The sequence below is a fragment of the Plasmodium malariae genome (assembly GCF_900090045.1).
Source record: "Plasmodium malariae genome assembly, chromosome: 7".
In the NCBI taxonomy this organism is placed as follows: Eukaryota; Apicomplexa; class Aconoidasida; order Haemosporida; family Plasmodiidae; genus Plasmodium; species Plasmodium malariae.
Genome location: NC_041781.1, coordinates 526,628 through 545,436, shown reverse-complemented (window position 1 = coordinate 545,436; position 18,809 = coordinate 526,628). Strand labels below are relative to the sequence as shown.

At 28.4% G+C, this 18,809-nt stretch overlaps 4 protein-coding genes across 4 annotated transcripts; 3 read left to right on the top strand and 1 right to left on the bottom strand.

Annotated features, from left to right (window-relative positions):
* Positions 1-781: 781 nt before the first annotated feature.
* PmUG01_07019100 (conserved Plasmodium protein, unknown function) lies at positions 782-2,152 on the top strand (the record flags this gene model as incomplete). Its single annotated transcript, XM_029003921.1, has 5 exons — positions 782-841; positions 1,148-1,253; positions 1,430-1,533; positions 1,704-1,763; positions 1,985-2,152. 5 exons carry the CDS (start codon positions 782-784, stop codon positions 2,150-2,152), a joined length of 498 nt encoding a protein of 165 aa, XP_028860662.1.
* Positions 2,153-5,013: 2,861 nt separating this feature from the next.
* On the top strand, positions 5,014-7,770 carry ClpY (ATP-dependent protease ATPase subunit ClpY, putative; the record flags this gene model as incomplete). The annotated part of the gene is made up of 1 exon (XM_029003920.1): positions 5,014-7,770. One exon carries the CDS (start codon positions 5,014-5,016, stop codon positions 7,768-7,770), a length of 2,757 nt encoding a protein of 918 aa, XP_028860661.1.
* A 1,589-nt stretch (positions 7,771-9,359) lies between these two features.
* PmUG01_07018900 (conserved Plasmodium protein, unknown function) lies at positions 9,360-10,454 on the top strand (the record flags this gene model as incomplete). The annotated part of the gene is made up of 1 exon (XM_029003919.1): positions 9,360-10,454. The coding sequence occupies one exon, from the start codon at positions 9,360-9,362 to the stop codon at positions 10,452-10,454; it is 1,095 nt and encodes a 364-aa protein (XP_028860660.1).
* Positions 10,455-11,455: 1,001 nt separating this feature from the next.
* PmUG01_07018800 (GTPase-activating protein, putative) lies at positions 11,456-15,592 on the bottom strand (the record flags this gene model as incomplete). Its single annotated transcript, XM_029003918.1, has 1 exon — positions 11,456-15,592. One exon carries the CDS (start codon positions 15,590-15,592, stop codon positions 11,456-11,458), a length of 4,137 nt encoding a protein of 1,378 aa, XP_028860659.1.
* Positions 15,593-18,809: the final 3,217 nt, after the last annotated feature.

Here is an 18,809-nt window from a genome sequence, read left to right as displayed (position 1 = left end):
ATAAAAAGTAAAATAAGGGAAAACTGCGTACATTTATATATATATATATGCCTATTCCGTTGCAGGAATTTTTGTTTTTCCAATTTTGTAATTCATGCCAGCATTGCGCATGTATATCTATATATATACGCATGTATAGACATTTACATGAATGCGCGCATATATACGCAATATACGCATATACACGCATATATACGCATATATACGCATATACACTTATATGCACTTATGCAATTTTGTTAGCTTGTGAATGCCCTAAAATTTTTTATGTTATGTTTTGTTTAATCCGTTAACGTTAGAATTTTTATTTCGAATTATATATTTGTAACTTCATTGAAAGGGAAAAATTAGGCATATTTTATCGCTGCTATTTTTAATCATATAAAAAAAAGAAACGAAACGAAAAAGAAATTGAAGAGGTAAAGGAAAAGACAGAGGAATGACTTGAGAGCGTAGTAGATAAAGTGTTAGTTCGCTTATCATTTGAAATTAAAAATTTTTCGTAAGTGGCATTAATTTTTTTATTACACTAAAATAAACTTTTTAAGGAAACAAAACAGAAAACTTTGCGGAGTTTTATAAAGGCGAAAACGAGCACATGTTTGTCATTTCTGTCTTCTGCACACAGATTGCATAAGTACACACAAAACAAACTAACATAAATGATAACCCACATATAAATATCCATATGTATATATATATACATATACATATGCTTACCTATTTGCGTACTTTTTGTAAATGGCAAATTATACAGGTTTGAAAGCTGAAACCTTGAAAGATGTTGACTAAAGGGCAATCGAGGAGAGAAGTCTCTAAACTTTTGGACTGTTTATCAGAGGTATATTTTCAATATGAATTTTTTTTTTTTTGAAAAGTTAGAGAAAACATATATATATATATATATATATATAATGAGATGGTAAAATGAAGAATAATAATATATCTTTCATTTTTCTTTTTTTGGAATGTTTCCTAGGGCCCTTTTATTTGCTTAACAATCTCGTTCTGTTGAAAGGGCCATTTGTTTGGTGTGCATTTTGCAATTTTGGATTCTTCAAATTTTTGGATTAATTTGTAATATTGTAATTTTTTAATTTAAAAAAATTTTTTTTTTTTTTTTTTTTTTTTTCTTTATAAATTTAAGGAAATTGAAAAGCAACAACCAGAAAATGTCATACATTTTATGGTAGACTTTTTATGCAAAAATTATGCTTCGCATTTGAAAGGTTTTGCTCATGTCTGGGATGTAGGTAATTCGTTAATTTTGCATTTGTCCACATAACTTTTGCACCTGTATATATGTACAAAGCTATATATGAAAATATACTAACATGTGAATATTCTGACATAACAATATATTGCAATATCAATATATTCATATAAATACATATGTATAATTGAAACTTTTTATCGGCACAAATTGCAGATTTGGAACTGGAGAAGGAAAAAAAATTAGTAATCGAATTTTTTAAAAGTCAAAAATTGACCACGGAAATTGCTAAGCATTTTATCAATGTAGGATTTGACAGTGTAGGAAGGAAAATGATTAGAAAAGAAAAGAAAAGAACGAACCTGAGCAATGAGGATTTGCCCTTTACGTCTTAATGTTGTCCAAATATTGTCCTAATTTTATTCAATATTTTCCCAAATTTACACCTATATCGCCTCAAATATCGCTTTGTATTTTCTTTTTCTCTTAGATGGAATCCATAGTACACCTGAATGCGCATATTTTGGATGATGTAGAAAAGTTCAATAAGGTTAAATGGCTTCCTGGGCATAAAATAAGACTACAGGTTTTGCAAAATTCGATAATCTCTAATTTTGCTTCTTCCCCTTGTTTTTTTTTATAGTCTGTCCAGATAATCTTTCTTCCCTTTTGATGTTTTTACGTTTTCATATATTCATATATTCATATATTCATATATTCATATTTTCTCATTTTCTCATTTCCTCATTTTCTTCTTTTGTTTCACTGCAGCAAATGTTCTCAAATATTGAAGAAAATGTGAAAAGATTTTTTGCTGAGTATGAAAATGACAATATAACGAATAGAAGATTAGACTACTGCAATTTTCGAGTAAATAAAATTGAAAAAAGAGAATTAAAATATATAAAAACGATAATAGTATTTCTTATTATTTATTAGTGCCTTTTTTAATATATATATTTATACAAACATATGTATATCTATTGTCCCTAATTTGTTAACTTGTTTACGTAGCAACAAGCCGTTTATTCAGTACTACCATCATTTAAGCATTTTTAAGGTGTGGAAGGGAGAAAAAAAAAAAAAAAAAAAAAAAAAAAAAGGAACGGGATGCACAACTAAACGAGGGATGGACAAAAATTTTTACCTTCATCCAGCATGACTACTTCCAAACAATTAATACACTTTGTATGCACACGGATAGATGAAAAAATTACAAATGTTTTTAAGTTTTCTTTTTAAATTACCTATTTATTGATCTTTCTGATGGCAAAAGATGTACACATAGTTACATATACATATGTAGGAGTGAACGTTCATGTTTTTATGCACATGTATATATGCAGGTATCATGTGCCTGCATTACTTTGACTCGTTTATTATATAAAAAATCGTTTAGGAAAAACGTACATAAAAAAAGAAAAAAAAGAGAATTATACACAATTATTGTAAAAAAGAGAGGCGCTCCAAAAAAATGAGAGTCCGACTTCTCGAGTAGGCATAAGTATCTATTAGTAGCATTATGCTTTTTTAATAACTAGAGTATTAGTTCTCATTATGATCTGGGAAAAAAAAAAAATATATATAAATACCCAAAATGATGGCCAAAAAAAAGACTAAAATGATAGCCAAAAAGGAAACCAAAAAAAAGCCTTAAAGACACTTAAAAAATGAACAGGTAAAATTCATTATATACTTATATTGCACATGTACGATATATATATATAAATATATATATATAAATATATATATATAAATAGTTAAGGCACAATTATAAATTCGTTAGAGTATATCTTTTTGTCATCCTGGCTAAATACGCCCTTTTTTCTTTATAAAAATAGAAATAAAACAGAAAAAAGAATTTATAATTACAGGTGCAAATTATTTCTTTATGTACACTTTGATGTATATTTTTCCTACGCAATTTTGTGTAAATTTGACTGTACATATAGTTTTATGTATGAGCTAAAAAATTTGAATTAAGCCATATTGCTCTATCATGTATGCGCGATTAGATAAAGTTTTAACAGTTTTTACATATTTTTTAACTAAACTATTTTTTTTTATGTTAATTATTATATACCTCCTTTATCAATATATATAATGGCCAAAACAGACAAGTCGAATTTTATTGATATAAATTTTTTACTAACGATATGCACAAATGTATGCTCTTCCCTTTTTTGATTTTGTGTGTGCATAGTTTTTTAAGCATTTCTGAAAAAGAATAATACTATTAAGAGAATATTTTTCTCTTAATTTATTTACTTGAATGGGGATAATATGAGGAAGTAAAAATGTATTCACATATACATTACCCATGTATGTATGTATGGGTGTGCGTGTGTGCATTCGTACATGTATTTGCGTGTTTATATAAATAAATATGTATATATATATATGTACACATGTGTACGTATATATGCTTTTTATGGATACACAAATATGCATAAATTTGTTACCTGAATATTTCGTACTAATAATATATATATATATATATATATATATATATATATATATATATATATATATATATATGTACGTATATACATGTATAATATACATATATGTATGTACATATTTTGCGTATACTTGCTCCCACATTTACGCGAGTATGTATGCGTATGTATATGTGCATACACATACGTATAAACATACATGTAGGCTCAAACGCTGAAAGACATTAAACTAACACGTTCATTTTTACTTGGTAAATAAAGCATTTGTTTATCATACTAATTTACCTATGAATTGAAGAGCTCATATCTATATTAAAATTACAAAAATATAAAAAAATATGTAATGTGCATATATGCAAAGGTTAGCATTTTAAAAGCAGAGAGAAAAAAATAAAATGGAATAAAATAAAATGGAATAAAATAAAATGGAATAAAATAAAATGGAATAAAATAAAATGCAATAAAATAAAATGCAATAAAATAAAATGGAATAAAATAAAATGAAATAATTTGAAACGAAATAAAATGAAATGGAATAAAACGAAACGAAATAATGTGAAACGAAATAATGTGAAACGAAATAATATGAAACGAAATAAAATGAAATGACGTGAAAGAGTTTAAACGAATGTAACGAAATGAACGAAACGATATGAAGCGAAACAAAATAAAGAGAAAAGTAGTGCCAGCCAAAAATATGATCAAAGCCAAATTTAAAAACAATATTAAAATTGTTATAACAAAATGTTAAAAAATAAAAATAAAGAAAAAATTGAGATTTCGTAATTTACAATTTTTTTTTTTTTATGAATGTTTTTTCGAGTATTTTTATCCGTGTTTGTTTAATTTTTCTCCCGTCAGTAATTTCTTTTTCTTTTTTTTTTTTTTTAATGAATTGATAAAAAAGAGGCTACTAAAATGTGTTATTGTGTTAACTGCAAAACGAGTATATTATTAAAAAGAACGAAGTTTACGGTGTATTAGTTGTGCCATTTTTTAGCAATTTCACGTAATCCTTTGTAATCGCATTGTGTTTACTGCTTGCCTTTCCCATTTTTGCAAAGCATAAGAATAAATAACATTGAATTATAACAATATATAACGAATTCTTCTTATACGTCATTGTATAAGAATTACATTATGATGAATAGTAGTCCCTGTACCCATGTTCATTTTAGTGTACTAATATTTCGGCAGAACTTGTTATTCTTATTGATTTAACTTTAAAAATATATTTTGAAAAAATATATTTCATTAAATAACAACTATTTTTTTACTATTTTTAACCAAGGAAAATAAAAAAAAAAAAAAAAAAAAAAAAAAAAAAAAAGAGTACAGATAATGAAAAATCTTGATGCCCATAAGTATATTAAGCTTGTTAATTTTTTAAATAAAAAGAAAAAATACTCATATTTTAATTTAAAATATGTAAAAAATGAAGAAACAAATGATAGATTTTGTATTCCTATTAATATAAATAAAGGAAAGATACTAATTGATGCGATAAATTGTGCACACAAAAATGCTTTGACAAAGATTATTACAAATATAAAGGAATTCAAAAAAGAATCAGAAGAATGTAAAAGATATGATGTTAATAATTTACCATCCAATCAAAGAAGAGGTCCAAAAAATTCCGTTCAGGGAAAAAAAAAAAAAAAAGATGAATTATTGATACATATTACATATAATGATACACATGATAGTTTTGGCTCATCCAAATTGGTAAGCGGTAATGGGAATACAGAAGTGAGAAAAAAAGACAAAGGGATGGGTGAGAGATATACCTATAAGGGTAATACGTGTGCAATTAATACATGTGAACGTAGTACCGGTTATAATAATACATATGATAATATCATTTGTAAAACCAGCACTTGTGGGTCGAATTCTATGTTAATGCGAATAGGCAGTGATGATAATTACAACGAAGGAATATACAGGACAAAGAAGGCGACCAATCATGTTAGCAAGTTTTTTAATATGAATGATCATGTAAAAAAATTTGAGGTGTTTGAAAAAAGAGAATATACTTTAAGTACGTATAGTAGGAAGGAAGGATTGGAAGATAAGAACGATGAGGAACACAAAGGGAATTACGAAAAAGTGGTTAACAAAGGGAACGACAAAGAAGCCCGTAACAAAGAGAATTTATGTAATTTAGATGCCAATGACGAAAAAGATGATTATTATGAGACTGTACTTCCGAAAAATTGCGGTGTTTCCATTGGAACGGGTGGTAGCAGTGATACGTTGAAAAACGGGCCAAAAAATGATACAATAAACGATGCAGTAAGCGGTGCAATAAGCGGTGCAGTAAGCGGTGCAGTAAGCGATACAATAAACGGTGCAATGAATAATGTGCAAAATGAGGAGGTAGGAAAGCCCATTGTGGATGAGCCAAAGTACTGCGAGGGAATTACCTCTTCCCAGGAAGGTCCGCACGATTTGAACAATGAGGAGGAGAGTTGCTCAAAGGTTAAGATAACGAAGGAAAATATTATAAATATCAATGATATAAAAGAGGAGGATATACGAGTGAGCAAAGTGCTGCTTGAAGAAGAAGAGGGTAATCAGTTAAATAGTGAAGACTGTTTGAATCAGAAAATGGTAAGTAAGAAGTATAGGGGAGGGGAGTTGAAAGACGTGGACGATGTTTCCGGTAAAAGGAGTAGTGACGTTAGTGATGGAAAAAGTAGTAGTGATAGAAACGGAGGTAGGTACGATGAAGGGGAAAAGATAAACTTCCAGACAAACTTTTCGAAGACGAACAAGAAATGCCTTTACCCACACGAAATCGTGGCGTACTTAAACAAGTATATAGTAGGTCAAACAGAAGCTAAAAAAGTAGTGGCTAACGCTTTGAGGCAAAGATGGAGAAGAATTCAAGTAAATGATGATATGAAAAAAGATATAATACCGAAAAATATATTAATGATAGGTCCTACAGGTGTTGGTAAGACTGAAATAGCAAGAAGAATTTCAATGTTTGTTGATGCACCTTTTATTAAAGTAGAGGCTACAAAATTTACTGAAGTAGGTTTTCATGGGAAAGATGTAGATCAAATAATAAAAGATTTAGTAGAAATAGCTGTAAAAAGACAAAAGACAAAGTACGAAATAGAAATAAGAGAACAAGCTGAGGAAGCTGTTGAAAATATTATTTTATATTCACTACTAGGTAATATAAGAGAAGAGGAAAAAAATATATGGAGGAAATATTTAAAAGATGGATCATTAGATGATAAGGTCATCAGTATTGATATTCCTAACTATATAAATAATAATATGTTTTCTAACGATTCTGTAGAAAATGCTGTTAAGGAAGCTTTAAGTAATCATCAAAATATAAAGAGTGTTAAAATAATACATCAGAATATTAATAAACAGAATGATAAGAAAACCATGACTATTAGAGAAGCGAAACAAAAATTACTACAACTAGAAATAGATTCATCAATGAATCAGGATATTATTTTAAGAAATGCTATTAATTCAGTTGAAGAAGAAGGAATTGTATTTATCGATGAAATTGATAAAATTTGTTCTAAATCAAATTCATCATACAATGGTCCAGATGCAAGTGCTGAAGGAGTACAACGAGATTTGTTACCATTAATTGAAGGATGTGTTATAAATACAAAGTATGGAAATATAAATACAAACTATATTCTCTTTATTGCATCAGGAGCATTTCAAAGAGTTAAACCAAATGATATGCTTAATGAATTACAAGGTAGATTACCTGTACATGTAAATTTATCAAGTTTAACCATCAAAGATTTTATAGAAATATTAACAAAAACACATAATAATTTATTACAGCAGAATATTGCTCTTTTGAAAACAGAAGGTATTAATTTGCAATTTACCGATGATGCTATTGAAACTATTGCAAATGCAGCACATGATATGAACTTTTATGTTGAAAATATAGGAGTACGTAGGCTGCACACCATTATTGAAAAAATTATGGAAGAGATCAACTATGATGTGTACAACTATGTTAACCAGACTATAGTTATTGATAAGGAGAAGGTCAAAAAGTCTCTGGAGGGCTTCATCAAGCAGTTCGACTTGAAAAAGTACATCATATGAGGAAATGAGCAGTAGGGAGGCAAGTCGACTGTCCAACTGCTCATCTGGTTAGCTACTAAATTACCAAATTTATCTTCGTTAGGCCGAGGTAAGCCTTTCACCGCTTCCTCTGTCCAGTATAGCGGTATACTATAGCTTCACAGCTCTCCATTACGTAGTTGCATTTTTTTTTTTTTTTTTTTTGCTGCATATTTTTAAGTGTATCTCTGCGTTCATATTTATGTTGTGCATACATCTATGATGTATACATATTTGTGTGCAGCTGTTGGTCTTTTTCTTGTATAATTTTGATCGCTCGTTTTTGTAGGAACTTGTATATTCTCAATTTTTTTTTTTTTTTTTCTTTTTTCAACTTGCCCAAATGTGTCATAAAAAGTGGCATAAGAATGTTTTTCTTCTTTTTCCTTTTTCTTTTATCTACAATTTTTTCATTCTTCTTTTCTTTTTCTGCTTTTTTCCTCCTATTTTTTGAGCTTTATGAACTCACATGTACATGATTTGTAGTCATTCTTAGAAATAATATGCGGCAAAGAATTTGTTACAGTTTTTTCAAACTACTCGCTTATGAATATGTGGGTGGTGTATACATGCACAGTTATATTCTAGCGGCTATTGCTATGTTTCTCTTAAATTATTTTTTTTTTTTTCGATGTTTTAATTCATTCATATTAGGCTTCTTAAATATTGTATCGTGCCTCGGGTGCTTAGCGATTAAAATATTTTTTAGAAGGGAGGAAAACCTGTAAATACGTATATATGTGTGCATATTTTATTACTTATATATGTAAGCGCGTATATGCGTAGGTTTGAATAAGCTCTACATGGTGGGAAGAGGTAGTTTAAGTGACTGAGACCGTCCCAATGAATACTTGTCGTTTAAGAAAAAAAAAAAAAAAATGTTTTTTCAACTTTTAAAAAGGTAAAAATTTAGTTCTTTATTTATATCACATTTGAGTCAAATTAAAACTTTTAGTCTATTTTTTTTTTTTTTTGGTTAACATATAATAGATAAAGAAGATAACGTAGAGGTGGTAAGCTGAGTGTTGTTATCCCAAATCGAGTTTTAAGAAGATCCTATTAGTTTGTAGATATTTATTTTTATACGAGCGAAAGAGTGGAGAACGGCCAAAAAGGTGCAAGGAGTGTAAAATGCTCATCATTATTGGCAACTGCATTTTTTTCGTTTTTCCCGAGGTAGATAGAGCCGAAAAGAATAAAAAAAAAGTAAAAATAAGAATAAAAATAAGAATAAAAATAAGAATAAAAATAAAATAAAAATGAAATGAAATGAAATGAAATGAAATAAAATAAAAAATAAAATAAAATAAAATAAAAATGAAATGAAATAAAATAAAAAATAAAATAAAATAAAAATGAAATGAAATAAAATAAAATAATAAATGAATGGAAGAAATACATGAAAAAAAGTATGCAAAAGAAACACTATATGTTGTCAAAATGTTAGCAAATGACTGAAAAATAAAATATGACATTTAAGGTACAACTATAAAATAAAATAGCACTTCAAACGTTATAATATTTGAGCGTGAAATTTTGCCTTTTTTTTTTTTTTTAAATTAAATAGGAACATGACTGACAAGGAAGAAAACATGGAAAATGAAGAAATAGAAGGAGCGACTCAAAGGCTTTTGTTAAAGATAAAAAATGAAAGATTAAACGAAGAAATATTAAAGAAAACTATCAATGAATACAAGGAAACAATAGAGATAATATCAAAGTTAACAAAGAAATTAAATTATAAAGTGATTGTACCTTTTTCTAAAATAGCTTTTTATGAAGGTGAAATAAAATATACTAATAATATTTATCAAGATATAGGGTGTAATACATATTGTGAAAGAACAGCAGAGAATGCTGAGAAGTTTTTAAAAAGAAAATTATATTTTTATGAGCAGAAATACAAAGTAGTCTCCGACTTAATAAATAAACTAACAAAAGAAGTTCAACTTTCTGTAGAACTCCAAAGTGAGTCAAGGACAGACTTAAATAGCGATTTAAATGAAAATGTTTTCGTACGACCTGACGGGTTTTTTGAGATAAGGGAAAAGTATTACCCAAGTGATGACGAAGAGGGAGTAAAGGAGGGTCAAGAAGAAGAAATGAAGGATGGTCAAGAAGAAGAAATGAAGGATGGTCAAGAAGAAGGAATGAAGGATGGTCAAGAAGAAGGAATGAAGGATGGTCAAGAAGAAGGAATGGAGGAGGGTCAAGAAGAAGGAATGGAGGAGGGTCAAGAAGAAGGAATGAAGGAAGAACAAGATAACATGGTGAGGAAAGGCCGAAAAGAAGGATCCAAGGAAGGGGACGAAATTCACAGCAACAAAAATGTTAAAGATGGTATGAACGTGAAGAATACAAAACATAGCAGCATTAATGAAACGAATAAAAGGGAGTATGTTCAAAATAATCAAGGAAGTTACAGTAGGGGTAGAAAACTTACAGAACGTACAATCTCAAGAAAAGAACAAAATAATTTGGGAAATATTATTGATACTGCGGAACTTAAAACAAACTCTTCAAATTGGAAAAGTGAACCATTAGAAAATATTGAACAAAAAAAGATACCGCATAATGCGAAAGCAAAAATGTTGAATGTTAACGAGCAGGGATTGCTAAACATAAAAGAAAATTACAACAGTAGTAGCAGCGACTGCGAATATTAAAACATATTTAGCCTTCACTTGAGATGTATGGTTTGTGCCTTTTTTTTTTTTTTTTTTTTTTTTTTTATTTTATGTAAAAATAAATGAAAATCAAAAGTAAGATCATTCAACAAGGTGATATAATCGCAAGTTAGCTAAAACGTGTAAAAACATATTTTTTCTCTTTTTCATTTTTCGCGCATAATTTTTGTCTTGCCTTTCCATCACCTGTCCAACAATTTCGAAAATTTAAATGTAAATTTATATTGAGATACAAAAACAGAGAAAAATGATTTGAAAAAAAAAGAAAAAAGGCGAAGAGTATTAACACTGCAGTGATATAATTACAACATTAATTAAATATAAAATTACACGGAATGAAAAAAAAAGGGGAAGAAAAGGGGAAGAAAAGGGGAAGAAAAGGGGAAGAAAAAAGGAATAAATGTTGTACTTATATAAAATGAAAAGCCGCTTAAAACACAGGAAAGACTACATAAAAAAATTAAATAAAATTAAATTAAATAAGGTTAAATTAAATAAGGTTAAATTAAATAAGGTTAAATTAAATAAGGTTAAATTAAATAAGGTTAAATTAAATAAAATAATGTTAAAAAAATTAAATATTATGAATGCATAAATCAATAGGCATAAATGTGCGTAACACCCTGCGTCAAGTTAAAGAAGTTTATCACGCATAACTTCCCATTTCAGTTGTTCCTTTTCTCTGTTCATACATATGAGCGTCAAAATGCAAACAAGGAAAAAATTTAATTATGTTTTGCTTTACAAACACACACACACACACACACACACACACAAAAAAAAAAAAAAAGGCCCATATAATTTTCTTTTTAATTTTCTTGGTGCTTTCTCCCTTACCCAGGTAGAAGACACCACTTGTTGTAAAATAGCTCCAAACATCATATAAATTGACTACTGTTCTCCCATCCTCCCTCAAATACACTCACAGTTGGTGCACAAACAATAGGTACAGACGTGCAACCCACACACAAAGTACTGTGCTAAAACATGTTATGGTCGTCCAACTTATCATTATCACTGCAGTCCTTCTTTTGACTATAATTTATATCATCAAGCTCCAGGTCATTGCTACTTTTGTTAAATCGATAGTATTTATTAATAGACGTTATATCAAACCAGCTGTTGTCCTTTGCATACGAATGAATAAAGTTAAATATACCTAGTCCATTGCTTTCTGTGTTCATCTCTTTTTGTTCCTGATCATCCTGATTAATGTATTGCGAAATATTTAAAATTGATTCTTGATCTTCTTCATCTTCTTGTTCATGTAAAAGTAATGCTTTTGTTGATTCACTTTTGTTTTTCTTCTTCATTTTGTTCTTTTCTATTGCATTCCTTAATTCCTTGGCATTATATATGTCCTTTTCTTCCCTTTCATTCATTTCTCTTTCAAACTTGTTCATCCTTCCTGATATTAAATTTTCAATATGTTTTTCATCATCCAAATACATATTATTATTATCATCATTATTACTTCCATGTTTTTCAAAATAATAAGCATGTCTTTTTAAGCTTCCTGTAAGACTTTTTCTTTCTTTTCCTCGACTAATATAATTACCAAATATATACTCATCTTGTGCATTCAGATACGAGCTTTTTCTACGAACATACTGATCTTTGCTTTCCCCATCGGAATAACCTCCACTTCTTCCTTTAGAAACCTTGTCATGCCTCCTCCTGCCATCTGTGCAATATGGATACTCATTATTTGTATCTCTCTTCGTGATTGTGCCCGCGTTTATACCTACGTTCGCGCTCTTTTTTTCACATATAAATGCATTTCTATCCACATTTGTGTTTACATTTCCGTCGTTAACTTCCTTCTTCAAGCAGAACTCTGCAAAGGAGTCGCTTTTATAGGGGTGGTAGCTGATACCCTCATCTGGGTAGCAATAACTATCGTGGTATGACAAACTGTTATCATTACTTGTTGTCTTTGTTATAATATTAAATTTGCATGAATCTTCACTTATATAATTATCAAATATAGGCCATTTCTTTATATTCTTTGTACTTTTATTCTTGTCGTCTTTCAATCCTTGTTTAAAATGGTTGGTTACGATTCCTTCTAAACTACTACTATTCTGTGTATTATTATTACGTTTATTATACTCGTTATCAAAACATGCATCAATATCCTTGTAATAATTGCTCTTTTTACTATTGAAGGACTTGGAATAAATCTGATCAAGCGCCAAATTTTTCTTTTTCCCCTTTCTTATACTACAATCATTATTATTCTTTTTAACTTCATCATCCTCCTTATGTTCAGGAGCGTTATTCCGTTCTCCTTCACTGTTACTATAACATTTGTTGTAATTTTCCATGTGCTTATCGTAACCACTGGTATCCCTGTTAAACCTAGGATGATCTTTGGAAGAAAGAGATTCCTTTAAAGGTAAGGAGTTGAACTCTTTATTTTTAAACAGCTTTTTATTGCTAGAATTATTATTATTATTATTATTATTATTGTTTCTATGCTTTTCACAGCGACTAGTGGCATCCTGGTAATGTGCATTACCTGTTCCCACTTTATTCGTAGTAGTCTCTTCACACAAATTAGCCATATCACTACTGTTCATATCGTTAGAAGAATTAATGAAAAACACATTACCAGATTCATTACTACTATTTTGGCTAGTTGGTGTTGTATTCTCATTCTTTACATTTTTTTCATGATTACATAAAATTTTATAATAAAAGGCATTTACATTATTATAATTTCTTCCATTCTGGGTCTCCTCTGAACCTTTATGTTGATAAGTGTGCGTTTGTCTTAACTCCTTCTCCTCCTTCTCATCTCCCTCCTGCTTGTCTACCTTTCCTCCTTCTTTTCCTAAATCTTCTTTGTTTCTTTTTTTTTTAAGAACATTATTCGAAAAAAAGTTCAGCAAAGGCACTCCGTCCAGGTCTACCAAGTTCCGCTCCTTGGTAGCTTTAGAGAAATTCCCCATTTCTTCTTTCTTGCCACTATTAATGGAACTATTATTGTTTTCGCTTCTATCGTTTTTTCCACTTCCACAGTTATTACCACTTCCTAAATTGTTCGCACTTCCTCCACTGCCATTGACTTGCTCGACTACGTGGTTGAAGTGGCAAGTAGTGATATCATCTATAACAAATTTGTACTGCCCGTCAAAGGGGATATCCTCCCGTTCGATGTTGTCAAAAAGGAAAGTAATTTCATTGTTTAGTATAACCGATTCAGACTTCTTGATGAGAAGTTTTGCTATTAAAATATCATCATTACTCTCATTATATTTCAAAGATTTAAGCAATTTTAAAATTTTTTCAAATTTATGTTTCATTAAATAGCTTTTCAATATTTTCAATAGAGCAACTGAAATAATTAGTATCATTTTTATACTAGTACTAAACAAATAATCCCATATAACTATTACACTTTTAATAGGTAAGCTAGCTATAAATAAGGTGAGTAACCACTGATGTAAATATACTGGTGGATAAACCTCTTCACTATTAAAATGTTCAACTAAATCAGGTATTTCACAGACTAACATTTTCTCAAATACATATATAAATCGATTTAGTAGAGGAAACTTTTCTTTATAGAAATTTTTCAAATGATAATTTTCCATTAAACTAACTAAGACACAGAAAGTCTCTAATTCGTTAAAATTACTTACTATTAAAAGAAGACCTACTAAAAAGTTCATCCCTTGACAATATCCAACTGATGGTTCATAATTTGAATATGCATTTAATATTCTGAATAACTGTTGTTGTGCATATTTATCAAATATTAACAGTTCAGGAAAAGTCCTTGAAATATCTATTAATATTAAATTTGTATAATTCGATTTCTTCTTTGACATATAATAATATTTTTTTTGAAATTTATTTAATAAAATTTTACTATTAGTTATCTGAAACCATATTTTCCATCGATATTTTTGAGGAATACCCCTTTTTACTCTTCTTAGATATGTTGTTCTATGTGTCTTAATAAACCAGTTTATATCTCTATTAATCATGGATGACCATTTTTCTAATATACTTATATTATTTTTTTCCCCACAAGATAATAACTCATTGGTATAATGCTTACGTAATCCTATTGTGGGATCATATATTTTCCTCTGCGTAACTTCCCAGTCCTCCATAAATTTGCACTCCTCTTCTATGTCCACGCTAGTTGAGTAGTTGTTGTTTCCTCTGGGAGAGAAGCTGTCACTGTTATCATAGTTTCCATTGTTATCATAGTTTCCATTGTTATCATAGTTTCCATTGTTATCATTATTACCACTGCTTCGATTATTACCACTGCTTCGATTATTACCACTGCTTCGATTATTACCACTGCTTCGATTATTACCACTGCTTCGATTATTACCACTGCTTCGATTATTACCACTACTTCGATTATTACCACTACTTCGATTATTACCACCATTATACTTATCATCGTCATCATCTTCATTGCTTTTTTTTTTTTTTTTTTTTTTTTTCATCTCATTTAGCTCTTTTTTCTTAAAACTTTTCCCCTTAAACCATTCGGAAGAAAATTCCTTCTTCCGTTGACTCTTCGCTTCTTCCCCTTGCAGAACATTCTGTCTATCATTATTTTCTCTACAATAATCCATTCTGCTTTCTGCTTTGACTCCTACTTTAACACAAGCTGTGGAATCTGTTAAGGAGTCTGCTCTGGAATTACCCTCAGCATAAGCTCTATCATCCGTTATAGTATACCCTTTTATGTACCCTTTAACCTTTTCTTTCTTACTTACCCCATCCATGTACATGTTAGCATAATCATTACTTCCAATTACATTTAAATAAATATTTTTATTGAGTTTCTTTATACTTGCGTTTATATCCTCTTTATTATCTGTTCCCATTTTCTTATTCGTATTGAAAAACTCAGTCTTTGCTTTTTGTACCTTTGTTCCGTCGCTATTTCGTCCACTATTTAATTCATTTTCCTTTATACCTCCATATTGCTCTTTTTTGCTCCCTCCTCCTGCTCTTCCTTCATACTTATTTTCTGATATTGTTTTACTTTGTTCTCGCTTAATGTTAATCATTCCGCTTTTTTCATTTTTCGCTTTTACATTCTTATTAATGTAATGTACATTAACCAAATTCGGTTCATCCATATTTTATATCGATGACGAATTATATACAAAAGCTAAACTATTAAAAGTGGTCTTCATCAAATCAAAGAAGTATTACTTAGTTGGGATCGTTTCCGTGGGTACACGGCAGAAACATGTGTACACCAATACATGTACGTCTATGTGCATTCCGTACATGTACTCTCGCGTACAAATGTACATATGTACTTATATATATATATATATATATATATATATATATATATATATATGTGTGTATATATATGTGTGTATATATATATGAGCGTCCCTACACACTTGTGTTTATGTATGGGACATTTTCAACAAATGAAGAGATAAGCTCTTACTATTTTATTTACAAAAAAAAAAGAAAAAAGAAAAACAAAAAGTATCACTTTCGTTATCACAATGTTATTACAACTACCTTTTATTCTTATTCACATTGGAATCTATCACTGTTTTTATACTGTTTCTCATTATTAATAAAGTTTACTGTTACTACAGCGTTACTGCTAAAGATATTATTACCGCTACTGTTACAGTTATTATTACATTTATTATTATCGTTACTACGAGTGTTATTACTAACGCTACTGCGAATGTTACTATTATTATTTATTTTTGTAATTTACTTTTTTTATTTTTTTATTTTTTTATTTTTACTGTTATTAAGTGAAAAAAAGGTTTGTAAAAAAAAAAAAAAGAAAATTTCACTTAAATAATTGGTACATTCTAAGGCATTTATAAAGTTGAGAAAGTACTCCCTCTATATATATTATTACCTGTTTTACATTTTTTTTTTCTTTTATATCTTTAATTTTTTCCTTTCCTCTTATATCTATTATTTTTTCCTTTCGTTTTTATATTATCTTTTAATTTTTCCCTTTTTTTATTTTCTATTTTTTCCTTTCGTTTTTATATATTATCTTTTATTTTTTTCCCTTTTTAATCTTTGTTGTTCCACCTTTTTTTCTTTATTCTTTTCTAAAATTTTTCATTTATAAAAAAATAGATTTGCTAAAATATTTGATATAGCATAAATTTTATTTAATTTTGTAGTGAAAAAAAAAAATCTGAACTTACAAAAAAAAAGTTTTATCAAATGCGTATATTTGCATATATGTACATAAATATGAATACATAAAATCAATCATAAAAATATGTATTTATATTGTATGCATATATGTATATCTTTCATTATATCATATGTACTCTTTGAACTTGAATTTCCCTCCAAGCTCATTGTACATATTTAAAAGTGTGAAAAGAGAATTTACGTAAAAAAAAAAATAAAATTAAGTAAATCATAATAATTGATCAAACATATATTCATACGTAGTTACGTATTTATACACAAAATTGTACACATTTTCCCCATTATTTAGAAAGTTTTTATATGTATAACAAAACCGTTTGATGTTTTTTTATTTTTCGCCTCCAGGCTTTTATATTGCATCCTTTGCATATTTTTACATTCATTTTTTTTTTTTTTTTCAAATTTTTTTATTCTTTTATCGCTATTCCTTTTTTGTTATTCCTTTTTCGTTATTCCTTTTTCATTACTCCTTTTTTGTTACTCCTTTTTTGTTACTCCTTTTTTGTTACTCCTTTTTTGTTACTCCTTTTTTGTTACTCCTTTTTTATTATTCATTTTAGTATTTTTTTTTTTTTTTTGTTTTTTTAGCTCAATTACAAATTCGTACTGTATGGATAAGCATACGTAGTACCTCTTGTATGAAGAACAGAACTGGCTTTTTTTTTTTTTTTTTCTTGTATGTTTGAATGTAATTTCATATAGTTTTCTTTTTTATAAGAATAACACTTTAAGATTAATTTATTCATTCGCTCGCTCGTTCGTTCATTTATTCATCCGTTTATTCATCTGTTTATTCATCCGTTTATTCATCTGTTTATTCATCTGTTTGTTCATCTGTTTATTCATCGGTTTATTCATCGGTTTATTCATCCGTTTATTCATTTGTATATTATCAATTTATTTGTGCATTTATACGTTTAAATGTATAATTATTTTATTTTTATTTTTTTTCCATTTTATGCACTTTTTGCACACAAATGAAATAAAATTTTTTGAGAATTTTTTTTTTTTTTTTTTTTTTATTCCTTGCCCATACTTGCAAAAAGCATTAAGCAGTCACAAATACGAGTCATATATTTTTTTTTTTATTTTGCTTCTTTTACTTTGTTCTAATTATGAATGTACTCTATTAGAGGGAGAGAAAATGAATAAAGTCGAAAAGGGCAAATTCAAATGACCCTATTTTGAGCATAAACATTATTTATTTTATATATGTTTCATGCTATAGAAGGTATGATCTATATTTAACATGGTTAAATAAGGAGTACATGTGGTACATACCGAAATAAAAAAATATAGTAAAAAAGAAACTTAGTAATATAGTATGTGTAGAAAAGACACTTGCTACTTAGCTAATACATGCATATAGTTAAATGGTTTGTGTGGATATATAAACTACACGTATATATGCCTATACACAAAAACGAATAATAGTTACAAGTGCTTCCTATAAAATGGTATTTTCGTAGTAGAGTTATCATATGGTCGTATTATCCCCTTGTACGAAACATTCCTTACCCGTAAGCAGTAGTAGTTGTTACTACTTACACAGATAATAATCTTTGTGGAAAAATAAATTTTTTTTTTTTTTATTTTCCTTTTCTTATGCTTTTAACGAAGTTGTAATTGGGTGAAGAGGGGATTATTAATCTTAACTTGTGAATTATGAAAAACATAGCACATTTGTAGATCCGCACGTAGATTATTACCATATATGCATATATGTAAATAACTACATATATATGACTCTTCTTGCAATTATTTGCCTCTTCATTAAGATAGCTATTAGTTCATAGGAATGAATATTATAACTTAGCATATGTTTGCATTTTTACTTTTACATAATAAAATAAAGTACATATAATTATGGCAATTTTTCCTCTGCTCATCAAATATGTATTCTTACATTTTTATGGAAAAAAAAAAAAAAAAAAAAAGTTCATACCATTTCGTATCAAATTCAAGCGCTGATGCAAGCAGCGATAAATTTTGTAATTTAAGTGAAATCAAGAACAAGAACAAGAGCAAAAGAAAATAAAAATACAAACAAAAAAAAAGGAAAACAAAAACAAAAAACAGCGAATAAATAACGTCCATTTGAGAGTTAACTTCAAGCTGTCCAAATTAAACGCATTTGAAAAT